General features: G+C 50.6%; 1 protein-coding gene across 2 annotated transcripts; it reads left to right on the top strand.

The window, feature by feature from the left end:
- The first annotated feature begins 7,558 nt into the window (after positions 1-7,558).
- BATF2 (basic leucine zipper ATF-like transcription factor 2) lies at positions 7,559-12,790 on the top strand. Of its 2 annotated transcripts, none has more exons than XM_087822412.1 (3): positions 7,559-7,612; positions 9,003-9,107; positions 11,991-12,790. In XM_087822412.1, exons 1-3 carry the CDS (start codon positions 7,574-7,576, stop codon positions 12,669-12,671), a joined length of 825 nt encoding a protein of 274 aa, XP_087678538.1. In that variant the 5' UTR covers positions 7,559-7,573; the 3' UTR covers positions 12,672-12,790. The 2 variants fall into 2 exon arrangements, with proteins under 2 accessions (XP_087678538.1, XP_016063815.2); XM_016208329.2 differs by having other exon boundaries at positions 7,574-7,612; positions 11,988-12,790.
- Positions 12,791-19,443: the final 6,653 nt, after the last annotated feature.

Below are 19,443 nucleotides of genomic sequence, written 5' to 3'. Positions count from 1 at the left end.
GGAAATGAGGAAAGGGCGCTCTTCAGGATGGGAAATCTTCAGGGAATACCTTTGGAGTAAGATCTATAGAGCTGTAGTTATATAACTGTGAATATATTCATGATTCAGGATCATGAAATTAAAATACCCGAATCCTGACAGCTATGAAACCTGCTTTGAAGGGAGGGTTTCCAAGTGGATTGTAACTTGGGGGCAGAGTTCTACATCCCTTTTAAACAGGTTTGTTTACCCAGTGTTTGAGGAAGAAAATTTGGCACTATAGTTTTAAATTTAAGAGAGAGAGCCTTTTTGGTCCAGCCATGAACTTTATGTATCACCTTCAATTGTAAAAGAAAAATAAAGCTTCTTCCCTGGGACTACCACCACCAGCAGCCAGGTCAAAGACCCTGCTTGAGTTATAATCATTAGGCATTAGCAGGAAGTATACCTAAGTATTTTATTTATTTATATATTTATTTTTAAGCTTGCTCTGGATGAATTTTCTTTTTGATTCTTTTAAACTATAATGTACATATGAGGTTTAAAGTTGCAGTTTTGATAAGAGAAATTCTATATTTTTCTCTAGTGAAACACATCTGTGATGCAGGTTTTCTTTTTTTGGGCTACATGCTCTTGAAAGGAGCACCAGCCAGCACGTGGTGGCAGCATACCCAAGTGTAGGTCGCGTCCCACTTACTAGTAAGCAAAGAACTGAATGTTTGAATGTGCAGCTAATCATTGAAATGGCAACTGTTTACAGACCTCTGCCCTGCCCTGCCCTAGCACTCTCACCTCTTAAGAATCCACGGGTGGCCTGTGCGATGAGCAGGCCGCAGCTGAATGCCTCAGGTGGCAAGTCAGAGTGTCCAGCACCTTCCTTATAGGTCTCAGCCCAGCTGCCTGATGTGGGAGGCCGAGGAGGTGTCCTCCCCAACTTCCAGATGACGAAATGAGTTGTTACACCCCTGCCACCCACCCAAGGGCGCATGACACCCTTAGGCCTTTGTCTCCACGGAGGGGGGGGGGATAGGGGGGGAGTAGTTACTGAGCCTTCACTCAGCAACCTGAGAGCCAGGTACCCTGTTATCTCCACTTGACAGATGAGCCAGGAGCACTACTCACCCAGGTGGCTGCAGCAGCCTCTCACCCGGTCCCCCTGTTCCCCTTCCCCAGCGCATTCCCGCTGCCCCTAAGACATACGTCCGTGTCACCTCCCCCTCTTCAATGCTTTGCTCAAATGTCCAATGTCTCAAAAACATTTTATTGTTTGAATATCTCAATGAGGCCCAGCCTGACCACTATTTACATTTGAAACTGCTTAATCCCCCACCCAGATTCCCCATGACACTTAAGGCCTTCTACCAGCCTGTATATTTCCCTTAATTTATTACATTTCTTCTCACCAATCCCTCCATTTCCACTAGAATGGAAGCTCCACAAGGGATCTTTTGTTGTTTTATTGAAAAGTAATTGATATACATCACTACATAAGTTTAAGATGTACAGCATGGTGGTTTGATTTACATATATTGTGAAGTGATGACCACAAGGTTCAGCTAACATCCACCTTCTCATATAGAGACAATAAAAAGAAAAGAAAAGATTTCTCCTTGTGATGGGAACTCTTAGGATCTACTCTTTTAACAATTTTCCTGTAGATCCACAGCAGTGTCAGCTGCGGTCATCGCGTTGTACCTTACATCCCTAGTACTTATTTATACTGTGGGTTTGCACCCCTTGACCGCCTTTCTCCATTTCCCCCTCACCCCACCCCAGCCGAGGAGGGCATCTCACAGGCACCCCTCCCTGCAGGTCTCTGGAGGGGCTGCTGAAGCCTGGCGTGGAAGGTGGGTAAGTGGCGATGTCAGGAGAAGACCGCAGGTTTCTTACCCTCGGATCAATGTTCAGCCCCTTGTTCAGTAAAAAGCCCCCTGTGTTCTCTCAAATGGCACAGACCCCTTGGGCCCTCTCCCACAAGGCCTCAGGCTGGCTCCAGCCTCCAGCTAATGCAAGAGGGGCCCTAAAAGGTCAGTGGATACATTCCTTCATTTTACATGTGGGGAACTGAGCCCCAGAGAGGGCACGAGGCTGCCCAAGGCCTCAGGCCTGGTAGTACGTGCATGTTTTCCTGGGACCCCTTCCCAGCCTTTCTTCTGGATGGCAGCCCCTCCCGGCTTCAGGAACCCTGGCCCAGGACCCACCCGTGGGAGGCCCTGACTTCACTGGTACTTCAATGTGGCTCAGCAACCCTTCCCACGCTCACCCACAGCAGGCTTCTGCCCCAAGTACAAGTGTCCCTGACCTCTGAAGGCCCTGGGTTCCCATGACTTCCACTCCAGGGCTAGGAGACACTAGCTGGATTGGTGAGTATCGGGCCTGCCAGGCTCTGCCACCTCCTTATACTTGGCCAGTCTCCTCCCCTTGCTGAATCTGACAGTCTCTGGGATCCTCTGCTCTCGGTACCCTTGGTGTTGTCCTCTGGCTGGGTGGGCCAAGGCACGCCCTCTCCTGTCTGTTGGGTGGAGTCCCTGGCCCTGCTGGTCTGGGCTTCACCCCCCAGCCCAGCCTTCCAGGCCCTCGCACGTGACACTGGCTGACCACTTCCCTTAGAGCTCTGTGGGAACTGGCACGAAAGGGAAGGGAGAAATGTTTGAAGGGTGGAAAGCTTCCTCAAAGGCCAGGAGGACTTTCATTTCTTTCCAGTGTTCAGGATCTCAGCAGGGTGCCCAGCTGGCACGTCTCTGACATTCTCAGTTGACAGTGGGAATGTGATGTCACAACGAGGCCCAGCCAAGGACACTGGACAAGAAGGATCTGGCCGTTGACTGCTTTCCATGTGTGGTTTCAGTTGTCATGACAGCCCTGGCAAAGTGAGGGTATTATCCCCATTTTACAGACAAGGAAACTGAGGCCCAGGGAAATCAAGGGTCTTGTTCAAGGTCACGCAGCTCGTAGTGGCAAAGCAGGGATTTTGAACTCAAGCCTGTCTGGGATAATCCAGGATCTGTGGTCACCACCGCCATTTCTCAACAAGCCATGGGAGGCTCGAGGACTCTGGTGCTCAGCTGTTTATTATTATTATTTATGCTCCGGTCCACTTCCAGAAGTTCGAGTCAGTTTCCTGGAAAGCTGTGTGAGTTAAAGGAATAGCAGAGAATCCCAAGCGCAAAGCTTTGGAGGCAGCAGGGGTCTCCTGCAGGACTGGGGGGCAGGATTGTGTGCAAACTTTTGCAAAAAACTGAGCAGTGATGGCATCATAGAGCCCAGGTGAAGCCACCGAGTTCCTGGGAGGCCTGCTATTTGCAGAGTTCAGCTTTAAGGAGCACTCACAGGTATTGCACTGAAGTAAGTCAGTCCTTTCCTCCCTATGCCCCAGGGTGTCCCCACGTCACTGCCCCCAGTCCCTGTCCAGCATTCAGTTCACCTGGCATCATACCCTCAGCAAGACTTTGCTTTCCCACCCACAGGTCCCTGGGAAGCAATGGAGAGAGTCCCAGTCTTGATGTCAGAGACACATGGGGCATTGAATTTGTCCCACCTGGGGATGTGCCTCGGCCAAGGGCTGTACCTCCGAGCAGCAGCTTACTTATATCTGAATCTGAGCCACGGTGGCAATGTCAGCCCAGAATCTGTTCCCTCTTCTCCTGCCACTAGCACCCTGGTGCCCTTTGGTAGTGGCCCTTCCTTACCCCTAGTCCCTATGGTTAAGACGGTGCTGACCCGATCTCCCCTGGGCTTGAAGGGCCTGGGACCTGGCCTTGCCAGTCTCACCTTTATCTCCTGGCCACAGTGACTCACGTCAGACCAAGGAGAGCCAGGACTGGGACCTTTGCAGGAATGATTGGGAAAATAGTAAAGGGTAGAGAGATGCACCCCTATCCTGGGGCAGCTAAGCTGGTGTTTCTGTGTGCCGTCTTACTGCCACGAGTGGCCCCTGCCTGAGGATGTAGCCAGCCCAGAGCAGAGCAGGCGGGATGGGACGCTGACCGCTTATGACATTGATTGGGTATCATGATCCAGCCATGCCTGAAGCTGGAACACTCTAGACTTGTTAGTGGCTTAAACTTGAGTTAGATCATTTATAAAACTAAGAATTCAGTTAGCCCTAATTGCCCATTTCTTACTGAGACTCCTTTGTAAACTTGAGAAAATTTGAGCAATTTATGTCAAATGTTAAGTGCTACTACTTTTTTTTTTAATCCTCACCTGAGGATATTTTTTTCCTTTGCTTTTTCAGAGAGAGTAGAAGTGGGGGGGGGAGAGAAACATTGATGTGAGAGAGACACACTGATTGGTTGCTTCCTGCACAAGCCCCAACTGGGCCAGGAATGGAGCCTACAATCAAGGTACATGCCCTTGGTTGGAATCAAACCTGGGACCCTTCAGTCCCCAGGCCGACGCTCTAGCCATTGAGCCAAACCAGCCAGGGCATTAAGTGCTACTTCCTACACATGGACACAATTGTTAACATTTTTTTATGACTAAAGTATTTCATTAGAAAAACAAATCTCATCCCTGTTCCACAACTTTTTTCTTCTTAAACAATAATAATGAATAAAATACAAGCCTATTGTTGTGTGAACAAAAATTTCATCCGGTGTTTACTGAGTGCCTTTGTTAAAAGTTTAACAGATAAACATCTGTGACTTCCTGTGTGCCAGGCACTGTTCTAAGCCCTTTACATACATTACCTCCTCAAACCCTTATATTGTTATCCCCATTTTACAGATGAGGCATAAAGAGGTTACTTAAGTGACTTGCCCAAGATCAAGTTCCAGGCCTGGGATCGAGCCCACCCACTTCTCCGGAAAGCTTTCTCTGGTCTCCCCAACAGGAAGTGTACCCCCTGCCCTGCCAATCCATGTGCCCTTTGTGTGCCCCACACCCCACCAGGCAACCTGGTCTCTCAGGCATTAGTTTCCTCACCTTCTAAGTGAGAGGTTGGACTGCATGGCCCTGAAGGCTGCTGTGCCAGCCTGGGAGGGGGTCCACTTCTGTGGGAAGCCTTGCACAGCCATTTGTGGTTAAACATTACCCACTCTGTGTCCATCCCTCCCTGCCACTCCTCAGTGATATCAAGCCATAAACACTGCCTTCTTTGGTTTTTCCTTCAGGGCTGTGGCCTCCTGGGAGGGGCCACAGGCACACTTGCTGACAGTTTCCCACCCAAAGCCAGGGTCTGGAGAGGGGAAGATTGGGGTTCAGGTCTGGGGCTGGGGGCTGGGACACTCAGGCCCTAGCCGCTGCCCGCCCCCCCAAATGTTTTTCCTTTGTTACGTCTTGCATGTGCCTCCCTGGCTTAATGAGCCCCTTAGGTGTTCGTCTCAGGCAAGATGCCCAGCCTTCCTGGTTTCTGGGAAACAAAAATAATTCTGGGAAATCAGGGCAGTCTCACTGCATGGGGTGCCCCACTTCAGCCTCTGTTCCCAGGCCCCTCACAAGCAAGGAGTGCCAGGCCCAGCTGTCACGTCCATCCACTCATTTTATTTTATTTTACTTAAAAATATTTTTATTGATATTTAGAGAGAGAGAAAGGGAGAGGGAGAGAGAAAGAGAAACATTGATGTGATAGTAGAACATGGATCGGCTGTCTCTGCACACCCCCACCAGGGAGCAGCCTCCAACGCCGGCAAGTGCCCTGACCAGGAATGGAACCAGCAAACTTTAGGTGCAAAGGACGATGCTCACCCACTGAGCCACACCAGCCAGGGCCACCCAGTCGTTTTAAATTATGAGCCTGCAGGAAAGGGAATGAATTCCAGCTGAATAGTACTTTACAATATGCAAAGAGCTTTCTTCTCATTTCCTTCTTTCCCATCTTCAAAACAACTCTGTAAAGTAGGTTTCCTTGTCAGGCCCGGCATATATACGCGAACAGTGAGGCGCAGGGTGACAGACTTGGTGAACAGAGAGCCAGCTGTCAGTCAATCTTCTGGCTAATTCTAAAGCCCAGACTGGTTTCATGCCCAATTCCAGGCTGAGCAAGCAACTATTACTCTCAATGCTGTGCTCATGACAGACACCACTAATCAATCAGGGCCTGGCAGACATTACTAATCAATTGCAGTGCTCTTTTTTTAAAAAAAGATTAGAGGCAGCTGCCTACTCCTCAGCACAGTACCCCGTCACCAGATCAAATCCACAGTATTTGCCATTCTTTTGATCCCACGCCATCAGTCTTGAGCCCCCAGGACCCAGGCACCCCCCCCCCCCATGTCCTAGTAGCAGACCACAGAATTCATTGTGCATGCAATGATTGGAAAGGGGTTACTGTCTCCTCCGCCCCCCCGCCCCCCCGCAACAGATGTGCCTTCCAAGCATGGTCTCTCTTCGAGATACAACCACCATGCAGGTTTGCCTGGGGCTTCAGGGTTTGCTAATAGAAAATTTTTAATTATCAAACATTTCAGGTATACCCTAAAATGTAGATAGTATTATCACATAGAAATGTGTTCCCACAGTTTAAGTAGCAAACACCACAGACACAACTGAAGTTCCTGTGTCCCTCTCAGCCCATCTCTCTGAATTGTGTCTCATTCCCATTCATATTTTATACTTTTATGATATATTTACATATACATATGATTAAACCTTACAGACACACGTCCTTCAGGTCGTGTTGCTGCTGTTACTGTCACACAGTTGGATATTAGGGACTCATAGGCATGATCAGTGCCGCTCTGAATCTCCCACTGGATCCTAATTGTGAATATCTGTTAAGCCCTCAGTCTGCACCAGGCATGGTTTCAGGTGCCGCACCTGGCTTAACTCATTTAATCTTCACGACAAAGTTATTTTTATTCCCACTTTGCAGATTTGGAAACAATGGCACAGAAAGGTGAAATTACGTACCCGAGTCACATAGCTTGGAAGCAGTGCTTCTGACTGCTGCACACTCTTCACTGCTGCGCTGTCTATTGAATGAGAACACTGTAAGTTATCCATCTGCTCTGCTATTTAAGGGCCATTGATTATTTTTGCCTCAGCAGTGGGATCAGAGAGTTTTGGGTGGTTGTATTATCTCGTTTGGTTCCTACGTCAAGCCTGTGAGTGGGTATTTGTATCACCCCCCCACACACACCCTTTACAGTTGATGCATCTAAGACTCAGAGAGGGTGAGTCACCTCCTCAAAGCTGCACAGCTCCAGTGTGCCAGAGGTGGGCTGTGAACCTGGACTCCTCCAATTGCAGAGTCCGGAGGCTCTCCCATGTCCCCTATGAGCCTTCGGTCCCCATCGTCTTCTCTTGCCTCTGTCCCTGGCAGCCTGCCCTCCCTCCAGCAGAACACCCTCCCCACACCTGGGCTTTGATCTCCCTCCTCTGGCCACCCTCCACTGTCCTCCTCCCTGAGAAGTGGCCCAACCGGAAGGCCAGTTCATGTTAGGAAATTCCAGCCACGTGAGCCAACCCCAGCCAGGGATTCTGAGCAGCCGGTGGCTTTAGAAGAAACTGAAACTTGGCTTGCTGGGGGCGGAGTGGTCACTGGGGATTTAAAGAGTCACCACTTCCTTGGGTCCCCAGAGGGCACTGGGAGGTCACAGCAGCTGAGGGACACCCTGAACCAGATGTGAGCCTTTGCCGCACTGCCTAAACCATGCACCTCTGTGGGGGCGAAGGGCTGCTGACCGGGACGGTGAGTACAGGGAAACAGGGAGAGGGGAGGAGAAGGGACATGTGCCTGAGGTCCCCAGCGCCTGGGTGGGGAGAATGTCGTCCCAGCTCTGTACACATGGGCTGTGTGACCGTGGGCTCCACACCCCCGTCTCAGCTTCAGTTTCCTCAGGGATCGGAATGAGGGCTTTCCAGCTCTCACGTTGCAGGTCCAGCCTCCAGTTTAGAACTTGGCCCCTGAACACTGCTCTCTCCTAACCCACCTGTCCTCCCCTCACTGCCCTTAGGGGAGCCTCTCTTCCCTCCCCAGTTCTCCTGCATGATTCCCCTTGGAGGCCCTGCCCCTCTCCCAGGACCCAGAGGCACCCCCTTCCTGCACTGTGGGTCTTTCCTCATGCTCCAGTCTCTTGCCCCTTACCTCCCCCCAGCACCTGCAATGGGCCTGTTGTGGCCACGGACCTAGGAGCAGAGCGGGTCCTTTGCCAGGGAGGCAGGTGTCGCCTGAGTTTCCCACACTCAGAACACACCTCCCAGAGGGACCTGCGCGAGGGGAGGTTGGGCTGTGGGGCCTCCAACATTCTTTCTTGCCTGAACTTCCAAAACTCTGGGCACTTGGGTTAAATAGTTTAAGTATCACAGACCTCCTAATCTGGGGTCTGGGGGCTGGAAAGGGTCATAGCTGTCCACCTTTGAGTCCACTCTTTCATTGGAACAGACTTCACTCATTCATTCTAGGTTGCTCCCATGCTAGAATGTGAGCTACTTTAGGGCAATGATTTTTGCCTGTTTTGTTCACTGCTGTGTCCCCCTAGCTCAGTGCCTAACACATAGTAGGTGCTCAATAAATATGTGTTGAGTAGGTAAGTATGACCTTTGGGCCTGAGTTGAGCATGGGCTCGTGGAGCAGTCAGGCCCGCCCTGCCCTCACGATGGAGCTCACAGCTGGGGAATCAACCAGCTTAACTGTGGAAATAATAGCGGCGGGAGGCTGACCTTTATTAACCCCCCCACCTGCTGGCCCTGGGCTACCTGCTTTGTGGCCTGTGGGAAGACACTGTGATGCCTCCATTGAATAGATAAGGCTGGTTCAAAGAAGTGAGTGACTTGCCCAGAGCGACATTGCTGATAGTGTGGGAGTAAAGTCAGGGTTTGAATTCCAGCCTCCCAGTTTCCTCTTTGCCCTCCCCCACTGGGAGATGTGAGCAGGACACTGACACTGAGTAAGGCTGGCACTCCAACGAGGTGTGCCATGCCTGCGATGGGGTGCGTGGGCTCCCAGGGAGCCAGAGGTGGCTTCTGGGAGAAAGGGGACCTTTGGGGACTTGACTTGGGAAGGGCATGGCTTTATAGAAGGCCAGGACAGAGGGCTCAAGCCGCTGCCAGGAACTGAACCCGTTGCTTGTGCCCTGCAGGACCCTGAGGGGCATCAGAGGCAGCTGAAGAAGAAACAGAAGAACCGGGCATCTGCCCAGCGCAGCCGTAAGAAGCACACGGAAAAGGCAGACGCCCTGCACCAGGTGGGGGATTCCGCCCTTGCCCACCCTGCCTGCACTTACCTGGCCCAGCTGCCTCTTCTCCACCCACCTATGAGCAGACCCCCCTATGCGGCTGGTGCTGAATTTGGGAGGAGGGAAGGGCTCTGCCGCTGAGATTTGGAAATTTCTGGGTGTGGAATGCAAACTGTGTTCCAGATACAGACCAGGCTCTAGACAAAAGGTGTGCCCACACTGGCCCTGCCCTCTAGGCGCCCCTAGTCTAGGGAGAGGAGGCTGGAAGTGGAGGCAAACTGGGAGAGCCCAGCAGAGCAACCAGCTGAGGTGCTCCTCAAAGTGACCCCTGACCACCCCCACCCCACGCGCAGGTCCCACCCCAGGAGCTGCCTGGCGGGGTTTCTGATGAGGTGGCCAAGACCACACTATGAGACACTGGTTCTGGATTAAGTTGGACTGGCTTCAGAGTCCCAGCTGTGGTACTCATTAGCTGCAAGTCGCCTCCCTCTCTGAGCTTCACTGTCGCCATCCAAAGACGGACAAGAATGCCTGCCCGCTAGCAGATACTTGTGGAGACTAAAGGAGGCAAGGGAGCCCAGTGGGGCAGGAGGGCTGCGCCTGCACTGGCCTCTCACCTTGAGTGGTGACCTCCCCTTGGCGATTCCCTCCTTCCTCTGCAGAGAGGAGGGACTCTTAAGGGCTGGGCTCAGGACCTGGCCCTTGGGAAGGCTGCATACACCTTAGTCCCTAGTGATGGGTAAAACTCACAGCCCTCTGCACCCAAAGGCCCTATGATGCCAGCCCCACTGCGTGCCCTCCTCTCCTAACGCCCACACCCTGTTCTTCCTGGTCCTTCTCTGGACCAGCATATCCAGCCTCAGGGGCTCTGCCCTTGCTGTTCCCTCCACCCTCCGGCAGCAGTCCAGCTAGATTCTCACTTCTTTCCAGTTGCTTGGTTTAAATGTCGCCTCCTCAGAAGGGCCTTTCTAAGCCATCTGAGCTAAAGAGACCTCTCCTTGTTACTCTGCTTTAGTTTTCTTGTCAGCACTGACCTCCTTAGATGTTCACTGCTTGTCTCCCTCACCAGCCTGTAAGCAACATGAGGGCAGAGAGCTATTCTGTTCCCTGCTGTTTCCCCGTCTCCTGGAACAGTGCCTGACGAATGGAAGGGACTCAGTAATTCCTTGTGGAGCAAATACAGTCAGAATAAAGCACTCTAGAAACACAAAGGGGGCAACAACAGATAGCAGCATCAGGGTGACAGAGAGATGAAGTCTGAACCAGTCTTGAAGGATGAACAGGAGTTTCCCAAATGGGTGAAGAAAGTAAGAAAAGGCGTTGCAGGCGAATGAAACTGCGCTGGCGCCGGCAGGAGAGAACACCACCCTGCAGGTTGCCTGAGAGTGAGGACAGGCGCCAGGATGGTGCTTCATGCATTCATTTATTCCTTCCTTCCAGAAATGCCTGTTGAGTGTCTCCTGTCTGACAGCCACTGTTGTAAGCATTGGAGATACAGCTGTGAACACAGCAGACAAGAACAGCCCACCCTCCCCAGGGCTCGTATTTTTATGGGGGGAGCTGGGCAGACAAATAAATGGTTCAGGAGGTGTTTGGGATGTCAGATGGTGATAGTGCTATGGGGAAAAATTAAAGCAGAGAAGAGGGAAGGGAGCAGGGCAGATGGGGTGACGGAAACCTAACAAGGAAAGCCCTCCCTGAATAGGTGACATTTGAGCAGCCTAAAGGTGGTGAATGAATGAATGAATGAATGAATGAATGGAGTGATTCAATTTCTGGAGGTGAATTGAAGTCTTTGGAGAATTTAGGTGAAGGGTGGCCTAATGACATTTAAGAAATGTCATTCCACATGCAGAGACCAGCCCAGGATGAGGCTGCTGGTGGCTCTGACACCTGTTAGGACTTTGAGTCCACGGCCTCAGCAACATTTTTATGTGAGACACCCTGCAACTTCTTCTTTTAAAAAATGTCCACAGGGGTGCAGTGAGGGAGGGAACCATTCAGCCTCAGGAACTGTGGAAATAGTGCTTTTTTCTGTATTTTCTGCCGATGTCCTCATCATTAATGGCTGTTTAGAAGTGCACGTTGAGTTTTTAAGTCCCTGTGGGTTCTCAGAACCCAACAGGACAGGACCTGACACGTGCTGACTCAGGGATGCTGAACAGAACTCACTGTGCTGCCAACCTTCGAAATGGGACCTGGGCTCCACCCCCAGGGCCTCAGTGGGTGGGTGCTGGGTGCTGGGAAGGCCTGGCAGGGTGCTGAGCAGTCTGGAGATGTCCGGGGTAGTAGGACAGCTCAGTTGCCATGAAAAGTCCATGTCAGGATTAGGCCAGGGGAGGGAGTGCTGGAAGAGTGTCCAGGCAGAGGCAACAGGAAATGTCATGGGGAAGCGGAGTCCATTGGAGGGACAGGAAGTGGGAGGGGCAGGAGTGAGAGGTAAAGCTGGAGGTGAGCTGAGATCACCTTGCACAGGGAGTTGTGGGAGCCTTTAAAGGCTCTAATGTTTGGTTAATGACACAGTTGTCCAATGGTTCCTTGGGTCAAGAAAACGAGATGGTTTGGGAGAGCCCCAGTCCGGAGTCTGGTGGAGCTCCCAGGTGAGTGGAGATCGCGGGCTGGTAGAGATCACTGGCCAAGGAACTCAGGATGGGAGCAGGCACATCTGAGCCCTGAAAGGAGGCAGAATGGGAGAGACTTGGTGGTGGTTGTGGAGAGCTGGCCAGTGAGTAGCTGAGGGCCCCAGCTTGGACATTTGCAGGGTGGTGGTATCTTTTCCCTACCTTGAGAACCCTGAAGGGGTGGTGATGGGTGGTGGTGAATGGGGCTCATGCTGAGCCCCTAGTGCTGGCTGACACCCCCTCTCTGCCCCTCTGCTTCTCCCTGCAGCAGCACGAGTCACTGGAGAAACACAACCATGCTCTTCGGAAGGAGATCCAGGGCCTGCAGGCTGAGCTGGCATGGTGGGGTAGGGCCCTGCATATGCACGAACGCCTGTGCCTGATGGACTGTGCCTCCTGCTTGGCTCCTTTGCCCTCCAGCTGCTGGAGCCAGGCCAGGCGGCCCCTGGACCCCTCACCTCATAGACAACATGACTGCCAGGAGCAACTGAGACTATTCCAGACCCCAGTCTCCTCTTCCTCTGCTCAGCAACTCTCTCCGGATCTGCAGCCTCATGGTTCCCCTGGCCTTGTCCTGTCCCCTTTGCCCTCACTGTCCCTTGGCCCTACTACGATTACTGCACCTCCTGCTCAGCTGTCCCCCAGCCCTGTCCAATCTGCCTCGCCCTCTGTCTCCAGCCTACTGAGACCTTCCTCCAAGCTCAAAGCCCTTCTGCCCAGCTTGTCAGCCCAACCTGCCCCTCAACAGCCCCTTGGGCCGGAACACATCACCAGGGGGAAGCTGGTGTCCTCACCTCACAGTCCCTCGGCTGCTCTGGGGCTGGCCAGTCTGCAGGACGTGGGGCACAAGCCTGCTTTCTCAGCAGTAGACCAGCCAGGGCAGGGTGTGGATCTCAGCCCCAACCTGCTCCTGGCCTTTCCCCTGCTCTCCTCTGCTCAAGTCCACTTCTAACCTGGCTGCCTGGAGCTGGGCTGGCCCTTCCTCAGGCTTGGAAGCAGACTCAACACACAGCATCTCCTCCATTGCCACTGAGGCTGCCCTTCTTGGCTGACCAGCTGGCCCAGGATTTCCCCAAGGAAAGGAAGCCATCTCTGTGTGCCCACCACTCGACCAGGCCCTATCACCACCACTATCTTATTTCAGCTTCATGGTCATCTGCAAAATCCAGATTATCACTCCACTTTTTCAGAGAAGGAGACTGGGGCTCAGAGAAGTCAAGTGACTCATCCAAGGTCACACAGCCTTTCTTGGGACCTGAAAGACCACCATCTGTTCCTCCTTCTCCTGGTAGGATACTGGCCCAGGCTCCTTAGGGGCTGAAGTCCCAGAAACTGCAGGCTGGTGTGATGAGGTTTAAGGGCTGGGAGCAAGGAGGGGCTCTCCTTCCTGTTCTGTGATTCCCAGGGCCACAGAGCCCTGCAGTCCCTGAAACCTCGCCTTAACTGGGGGGTCCAGAGTCCAAACCTGGGTGGGGATAAGGCGGGCAGGAGTGGCCTCTGTCTTTCCCTAGCATGTTTTCAGTTCCAGGAACTGAACCCATGGGTGGGAATTGGGAAGAAGCCTGGAACAGTCTCCCCTGGGGTCTCTGCAGGTGAGGTGCCTGTGGCCATACCAAGCCCTGGGAGATTCTGCAGGGTCAGCTGTCCAGGCTATTCCCAAATAGCCCCTGCCCTGCCCCGCCCTGCCCCTCAGCGTCACGATGAAGGGGGGGGGGGGCGCTTGAGAGCCATTCACATCCTGTGCAAAAGGCTGGAGGAAAGGGTGAGGGAAGGGCCAGGTGCAAGGTTATGTTTAACCAAGTGCTGGACCTGAACCTGCAGTAGTGAGACCTGTGTCTTCTTCAGCACCACCCTCATCCTTGTGCAGCCCCAGGCCCCTTTGATCAGTGCTCCTCTTTGGTCTGATGGCACCTGGAAGAACAGGGACGGGGGACCAGGCTGGAGCTCAGGTACTGTGTCTGCTCCAAGGAGGGCTCTCATTTAGACTCAGGACAAGCACTGCAAGGGGCTTGAGATGAGAAGATCCTGCTGTTTGCCCAGGTGTTCACACTCTAAGCAGACACTGCTAGTATTTGACACACTCCAGGATGCCGAGCCTGTCGGCACATTGTTATGGTAAATAAAGTGTTCACCGACTCTTTTTGCTTTGGCTAGTGGTTTAAAGCTCTGCTTGCACTCTGTACTGTTGAAAACAAAGGGCAGTGGAAGAAGAGGGAATAGTTTAGAATCTCAGAGGTGGGCAATCCCTCATGAACCTCCTAATCTAACCCCCCTCCCATATTTCAGATGGGGAAACTGAGGCCCAGAGATGGATTGGACTTGCCCAGGGCCACCCAGCAGGTGCGATGGTCACAGGATTGTGGATGGCAGTAGAGCTGGGGTCACCAGAGGTTCAGGAGAGCAGGTCCGCGGAGGGAAGCCAAGGTGTTAATTACAGGGCAGCTGGAATCTGGGCCCAGAGTTGACGTAATGCACGTGGACCAGTACTCGACCAGCGGATGAGGGTACTAGGGTCTGGCTTGGGTCTCTGTAGCCTAAAATTTGTCAGGCACCATGCTGTGTTTTACGTGGGTTAACGAAGTGATACAGCTAATAACTGTGCAGTAGGCATGGTTACTATCCCTACTGTTCAGAAGGGGAAACTGAGGCCCAGGGGAGTTAAGGAACAAGTTCGAGGTCACATAGCTAGGAAATGACAGATTTAATGCAATATCAGGCGCACTTGGCCAGAGGCAAGCCTGTCTCCTGCCTTCCCCTTCCTCTCCCTGCAGGCCCTGCAGGGAGGGGCAGCTGCAGGCTGATAGACACGGCCCAAGAAGGTCAAAGCATTCCTTAAGTTCAAAACAATAGGAGAGGGGAGTGGCTAATTAACACTGGTACACTCATATGAAGATGACTGGAGGTACCAAGAACAAAGATTGCTTTGAAGAATATTTAATGAGGTTAGAAAATGCTCGCAACATATTAAGAAAAAAAGTGCAACTGTCACTATAGTTTGATATTGTGCTTGTTTAAAAATATAAATTGAATTGAAGTAGTGGGAGAAGATATTGTAAATTTTTGAGGGATATGTGCTAATATCTGTGAAGCCCTGATTTGTAAACATGGCCATCACTACCGCAGGAGCCTTCCACATGCTTGAATAGATCTGAGGAACTTATGTGTGAGTATATCTATTGTTACATAACAAATTACTCCAAAACTTACCCTCTCACAGTTTCTGTGGGGCAGGAATCTGGGCGTGGTTTACTGGGTGCCTCTGGCTCAGGGTCTCCCACAGGCTCCAATCAAAGTAGGTTGGCCAGGGCTGCAGGCATTCGAAGGCTTGACTGGGGGAATCCACTTCCAAGCTCACGGCTATGGCTGTCTGCAGGCTTCAGAAGGTCCATCTCCAAGCTTACTTGCAAGGCTGTTGGCAGGATTCTGCTCCTTGAGGGCTGTTGGACTGAGGAGCCCAGGTTCTCGTAGGCTGTTGGCTGGAGATATTAGTTCCTTGCCACGTGGGCTTTTCCACAGGGCAGCTCGACATAGCATCTGGCACCTCTAAGCTAGTCTGAGAGCAACAAAAGGTGAGCATACAGAAGCCACAGTCTTTTTGTAACCTAATTTCAGAAACTATATCCTGTTACATCGACTATATTCTATCAGTAGAAGCAAGACACTGGATCCAGCCCACACTCAGGGAGAGAGGATTTCACAAGGGCACAAACACCAGGAGGGGGAATCAAGGGGACATCCATCTTAGAGGCCACTTACCACCCTGGTAAGAACCAGCACTTTCTTGGATCCCTTATTTTTCCTCATCACCAAAACTAGCAGCTGGCTTTTTGAGGGGGCCATTTTTCAGAAGGGAACAATTATGTCCCCTCTCCAGCAGTGGCAATGCCCCCAGCAATGAACAGAGAGGATCTGGTGTGTTTGGGGCTCAGCAACCACCCCCCCCCAACTCTCCCCTCCTACCCTAGAGACACAAATTAGCTTTGCAGCAAGCACAGTGCAGCCGCTCCCTCCTCAGAGTGACCTTTGAAGCCAAGCATGGACAGTAGGTGATGAAATCGCCAGTATGCATGGCAAAAAAGTCTCCTTTGCTCTGAAAAGTAATCACTCACTGGAGGACTAAAGTTTAAACTCAGTTTAAACTCTTTGAGCTGCTTTATTTCCTCCTGGTATTCACCTCTGTAGTGGGTTGAACAGTGGCTCCCTAAAAGGTATGTTCACCAAGAACCTGTGACTGTGACCTTAGTTGGAAAAAGTGTCATTACAAATGTAATTCAGTTAAGGATCTGAAGCTGAGAGCATCCTGGATTATCCAGGTGGGTCCTAAATCCAATGACCAGTAAAAGGAGGTCACCAAGAATAGGAAGAGAAGGCCATGTGAGGCCATGTGAAGACAGAGGCAGAGACTGAAGTTAGGCAGCCCCAGGCCAAGCAGCACCTGGAGCCACCAGAAGCTGGAAGAGGCAAAGGCGGCTTCTCCCCCTGGCTTTCCGAAGGAGCATTGACACAGGGAGGGCAGTGAGGAGGCTTTGTTTGTGATCTGTGCTCTTTTCTGCTATGTCCAGTATACTTCAATAAAAAGAGGGTGAATGTAAGGAGCATATCACAGTCCCTGACAGTGCCTCAATAAATGTTAGCTACTTGTGAAGGAAGGAAGGAAGGAAAACCCACGCCTTGGCCCCAGGTGAATTCATTAACAATCAGAACCATGGACAGATCAGAGTCTGCCCTCAAGGAAGGCTGGAGGAAAAAGAAGAGATTTCTGATCCTGGGGACAAGAGGGAAAGGCTCTGAGACCTTTCCCCTAAGTTAGTGGTTCAGTGCCTTCTGGGGGCATTGCTACCATGCAGAAAGGAGACCCTTCCTAGGGGACCGTGGGTATCTGTGTGTGTTCATGCAGAATTTCATTCCATTTAAAAATGTCTGCGGCACCTTGTTTTTCTAAGCCAGTGAATGCTGAAAGCTCCCTAGAGAGGCCAGGCCTAGATCTAGTATATCCAATGGCTTCCTCAGGCTCCTGTAGGCTTTTCTCAGTGTCTTGGGCTTGTATTTATCTGGTCGGGGGATAGGAAAGAGACTCCAGGCAGGGTAAAAATAGCCTATGATAGATCTCTCAGTCATACCCATGCTCTGGGAAGAAAGGCATATTTTATATCAGTTTAATGAGCTGCTTTATTTGGTAGTGAGTTCCCTGTCACTGGGAGTATCCACAAGAGGCTGCACAATTACCTCTCAGGATATTGCAAGGAGTTCTCCTATGACATGAAGAACTTGCCCAGATGCCTACTGAGGACACTCCAAGGCTAAAATTCTATTATTTAAATCAACACCAAATTTCCTTGAAGGCGTGAACTGCTTTGTTCTGCATTGCTCCTCACCCCCAAACACCAGAATTTCCCCCTTTTCTTAAGAATTGAAATACATCATGTTCAGCAGGAAATTTGAAAAGCAGGGGGAAATGTATCCATACCACTGAATACTACTCAGTGATAAAAAGGAATGAATTATAGATACACGCAATAACTTGGATGGAACTCAAGGGCATGCATTATGCTGAGTGAAACAAAAAGCCAATCTCAAAAGGCCACATTCTGTAGGCCTTCACTTATGTAACATTCTCAAAATGATAAAACCATCGTGATGGAGAGCAGGTGAGTTAGAGATGGTGGGGGAAGGGGATGGGTATGACTATAAAGGATTGCATCTCTGAGGTGACGGGACACTATCTTGCATGTGGTGGTTACACAGCTCTACACACGTGCTAAAATGACATGGAATTATACAACATTTACAGCAATGGTGATTTCCTGGTTTTGCTGTTGTACTAAATCACATAAGATGTAATCATTAGAGGAAAATGAATGAAGTCTACAAGACCTACCCCTCTGTACTTCATTCTCAATTTCTTGTGAATCTATAATTATTTCAAAATTAAACAAAAATATAGCCCTGGTCATGTAGCTCAGTTGATTAGAATGTCGTCCTGATATGCCAAGGTTGTGAGTTCGATCTCTGGTAGGGCACATACAAGAATCAAGCAATGAATGCATAAATAAGTGGAACAACAAATCTATGCTTCCCTCTCTCTCTCTCTCTCAAATCAATCAATAAAAAGAAATTTAAAAGCATAGAAAATCCTACTGTTAACACTTTAGCATATGTCTTATGAATTATTTTCTTCACACAGGGTCATATTGTATATAAATTTATATCCTGAAATTTTCTCTTAATAGGTATCAGAGGCTCTTTCTATGTCATGAACTATTCCACAAACTAATCACGTTAACAGTTGTGTAACAGGTCAATTTCATGGATATGTCATTTACTGAACCATCCATTCCTTGTTGAACACTTGGGCTGTTTCCAATATTTTTACCACACTATAAATAACCTCATGATGAATAACTGTGCAGAAATAGTTAACTACGTTTTGAATTATTTTCTTAGGTTAGAATTCCAGAAGGGAAATATTGAGTCAAAGGAAATAACTGAAACAATTAAAATAGTCTTGTTTATTTTTAAGGGGGAAACCAGTGTCATGCTGTGAGTCCACTCAAGCAGTCCTATGGAGAGGTCCAGGCAATGAGGAACTGAGGCCTCCTGCCAACAGCCAGCGCCAACTTGCCAGGCCCCATGAGTGTGTCCTGGAAGCAGATCCTCTAGCCCCAGTCCAACCTTCAGATGACTGCACCCCAACCTATATCCTGACAGCAACCTCATGAGAAACCCCCAAATCAAAACTACCCAGTTAAGGTACTCTGGCCCACAGACACTGCATGGGATATAAATATCTATCTTTTTCTTTTTTTTAAAAAAATATATCTTTATTGATTTCAGAGAGAGGAAAGGAGAGGGAGGGAGAGAGATAGAAACATCAATGATGAGAGAGTCATTGATCGGTTGCAGCCCGAAACCCGGGCATGTGCCCTGACCGGGAATCAAACCCTGATCGCCTGGATCCTAGGTCGACACTTAACCACTGAGCCATGCCTGGCCGGGCTAAATATCTATTATTTTAAGCCATGAAGTTTGGGGGGAGATTGTTACACAGCAATAGATAATTAACACAGACAGCTGGCTGGATGAGGGGAGGATTCACACGGCAGGGAGAGAATCCAGGCAAAAGGAACAAATCCAATACAGAAGGGACAATAACCAAAGAGAAGATGCTTGTGGGGATGGAGTAGCCAGGCCTCAGGGAACCCTAACCCAGCTGCAGGGCTCTCTCCTCCTCCCCAGAGTACCTCATGGCACAAAGAGGCCTGATCTAGACCTATAGCAACACCAAGGGGAGCTGATATGCAAGTGGAAGACGGCTATTGAGGTCACGGGCAGTGACTACATCAGAGCTCTGAAGTCCTTTGGGTTTGAGCAGTGCTCCAGCAAGCTGCAGGGACCCCACGTCAGGGCCCAGCCTGGGGAAGAAGCAGCTAGCAGGGACTTAGCTAGCAGGGACCTCATCTCTGTCCAGAACTGGCAGCTGCAATGGGAGGCAGTGATGTGGAAGAGAGACACACCAGGTTCCATTTCTGACTCACTGTGTGGTCTTAGGCAAATTATTTAACATAATGGAGCCTGTTTGTCAGCTATCCAGATAGGACTCATGACGAGGCTTACCTGGCTAGGCTGGGTGCAGGCTAAATGGGTGGTGCATGCGAAGTCACGGTTGAGGGCCCAGCACACACTCACACTTGGGGTGTGTTCATGCCATTTATTTCTTCCCTGGG

This window comes from Miniopterus natalensis, chromosome 11, assembly GCF_054644295.1.
Source record: "Miniopterus natalensis isolate mMinNat1 chromosome 11, mMinNat1.hap1, whole genome shotgun sequence".
Classification (NCBI taxonomy): Eukaryota; Metazoa; Chordata; class Mammalia; order Chiroptera; family Miniopteridae; genus Miniopterus; species Miniopterus natalensis.
Note: the sequence above shows the minus strand (reverse complement) of the source record. Positions and strands in the feature narration are given on the sequence as shown.

Bases quoted from the DNA above. Each gene is read 5' to 3' on its own strand.
- BATF2 (XM_016208329.2), top strand. From the start codon at position 7,574: ATGCACCTCTGTGGGGGCGAAGGGCTGCTGACCGGGACG. The intron at 7,613-9,002 runs GTGAGTACAGGG...TGTGCCCTGCAG, and splicing joins AAGGGCTGCTGACCGGGACG to GACCCTGAGGGGCATCAGAG. The intron at 9,108-11,987 runs GTGGGGGATTCC...TTCTCCCTGCAG, and splicing joins AGGCAGACGCCCTGCACCAG to CAGCACGAGTCACTGGAGAA.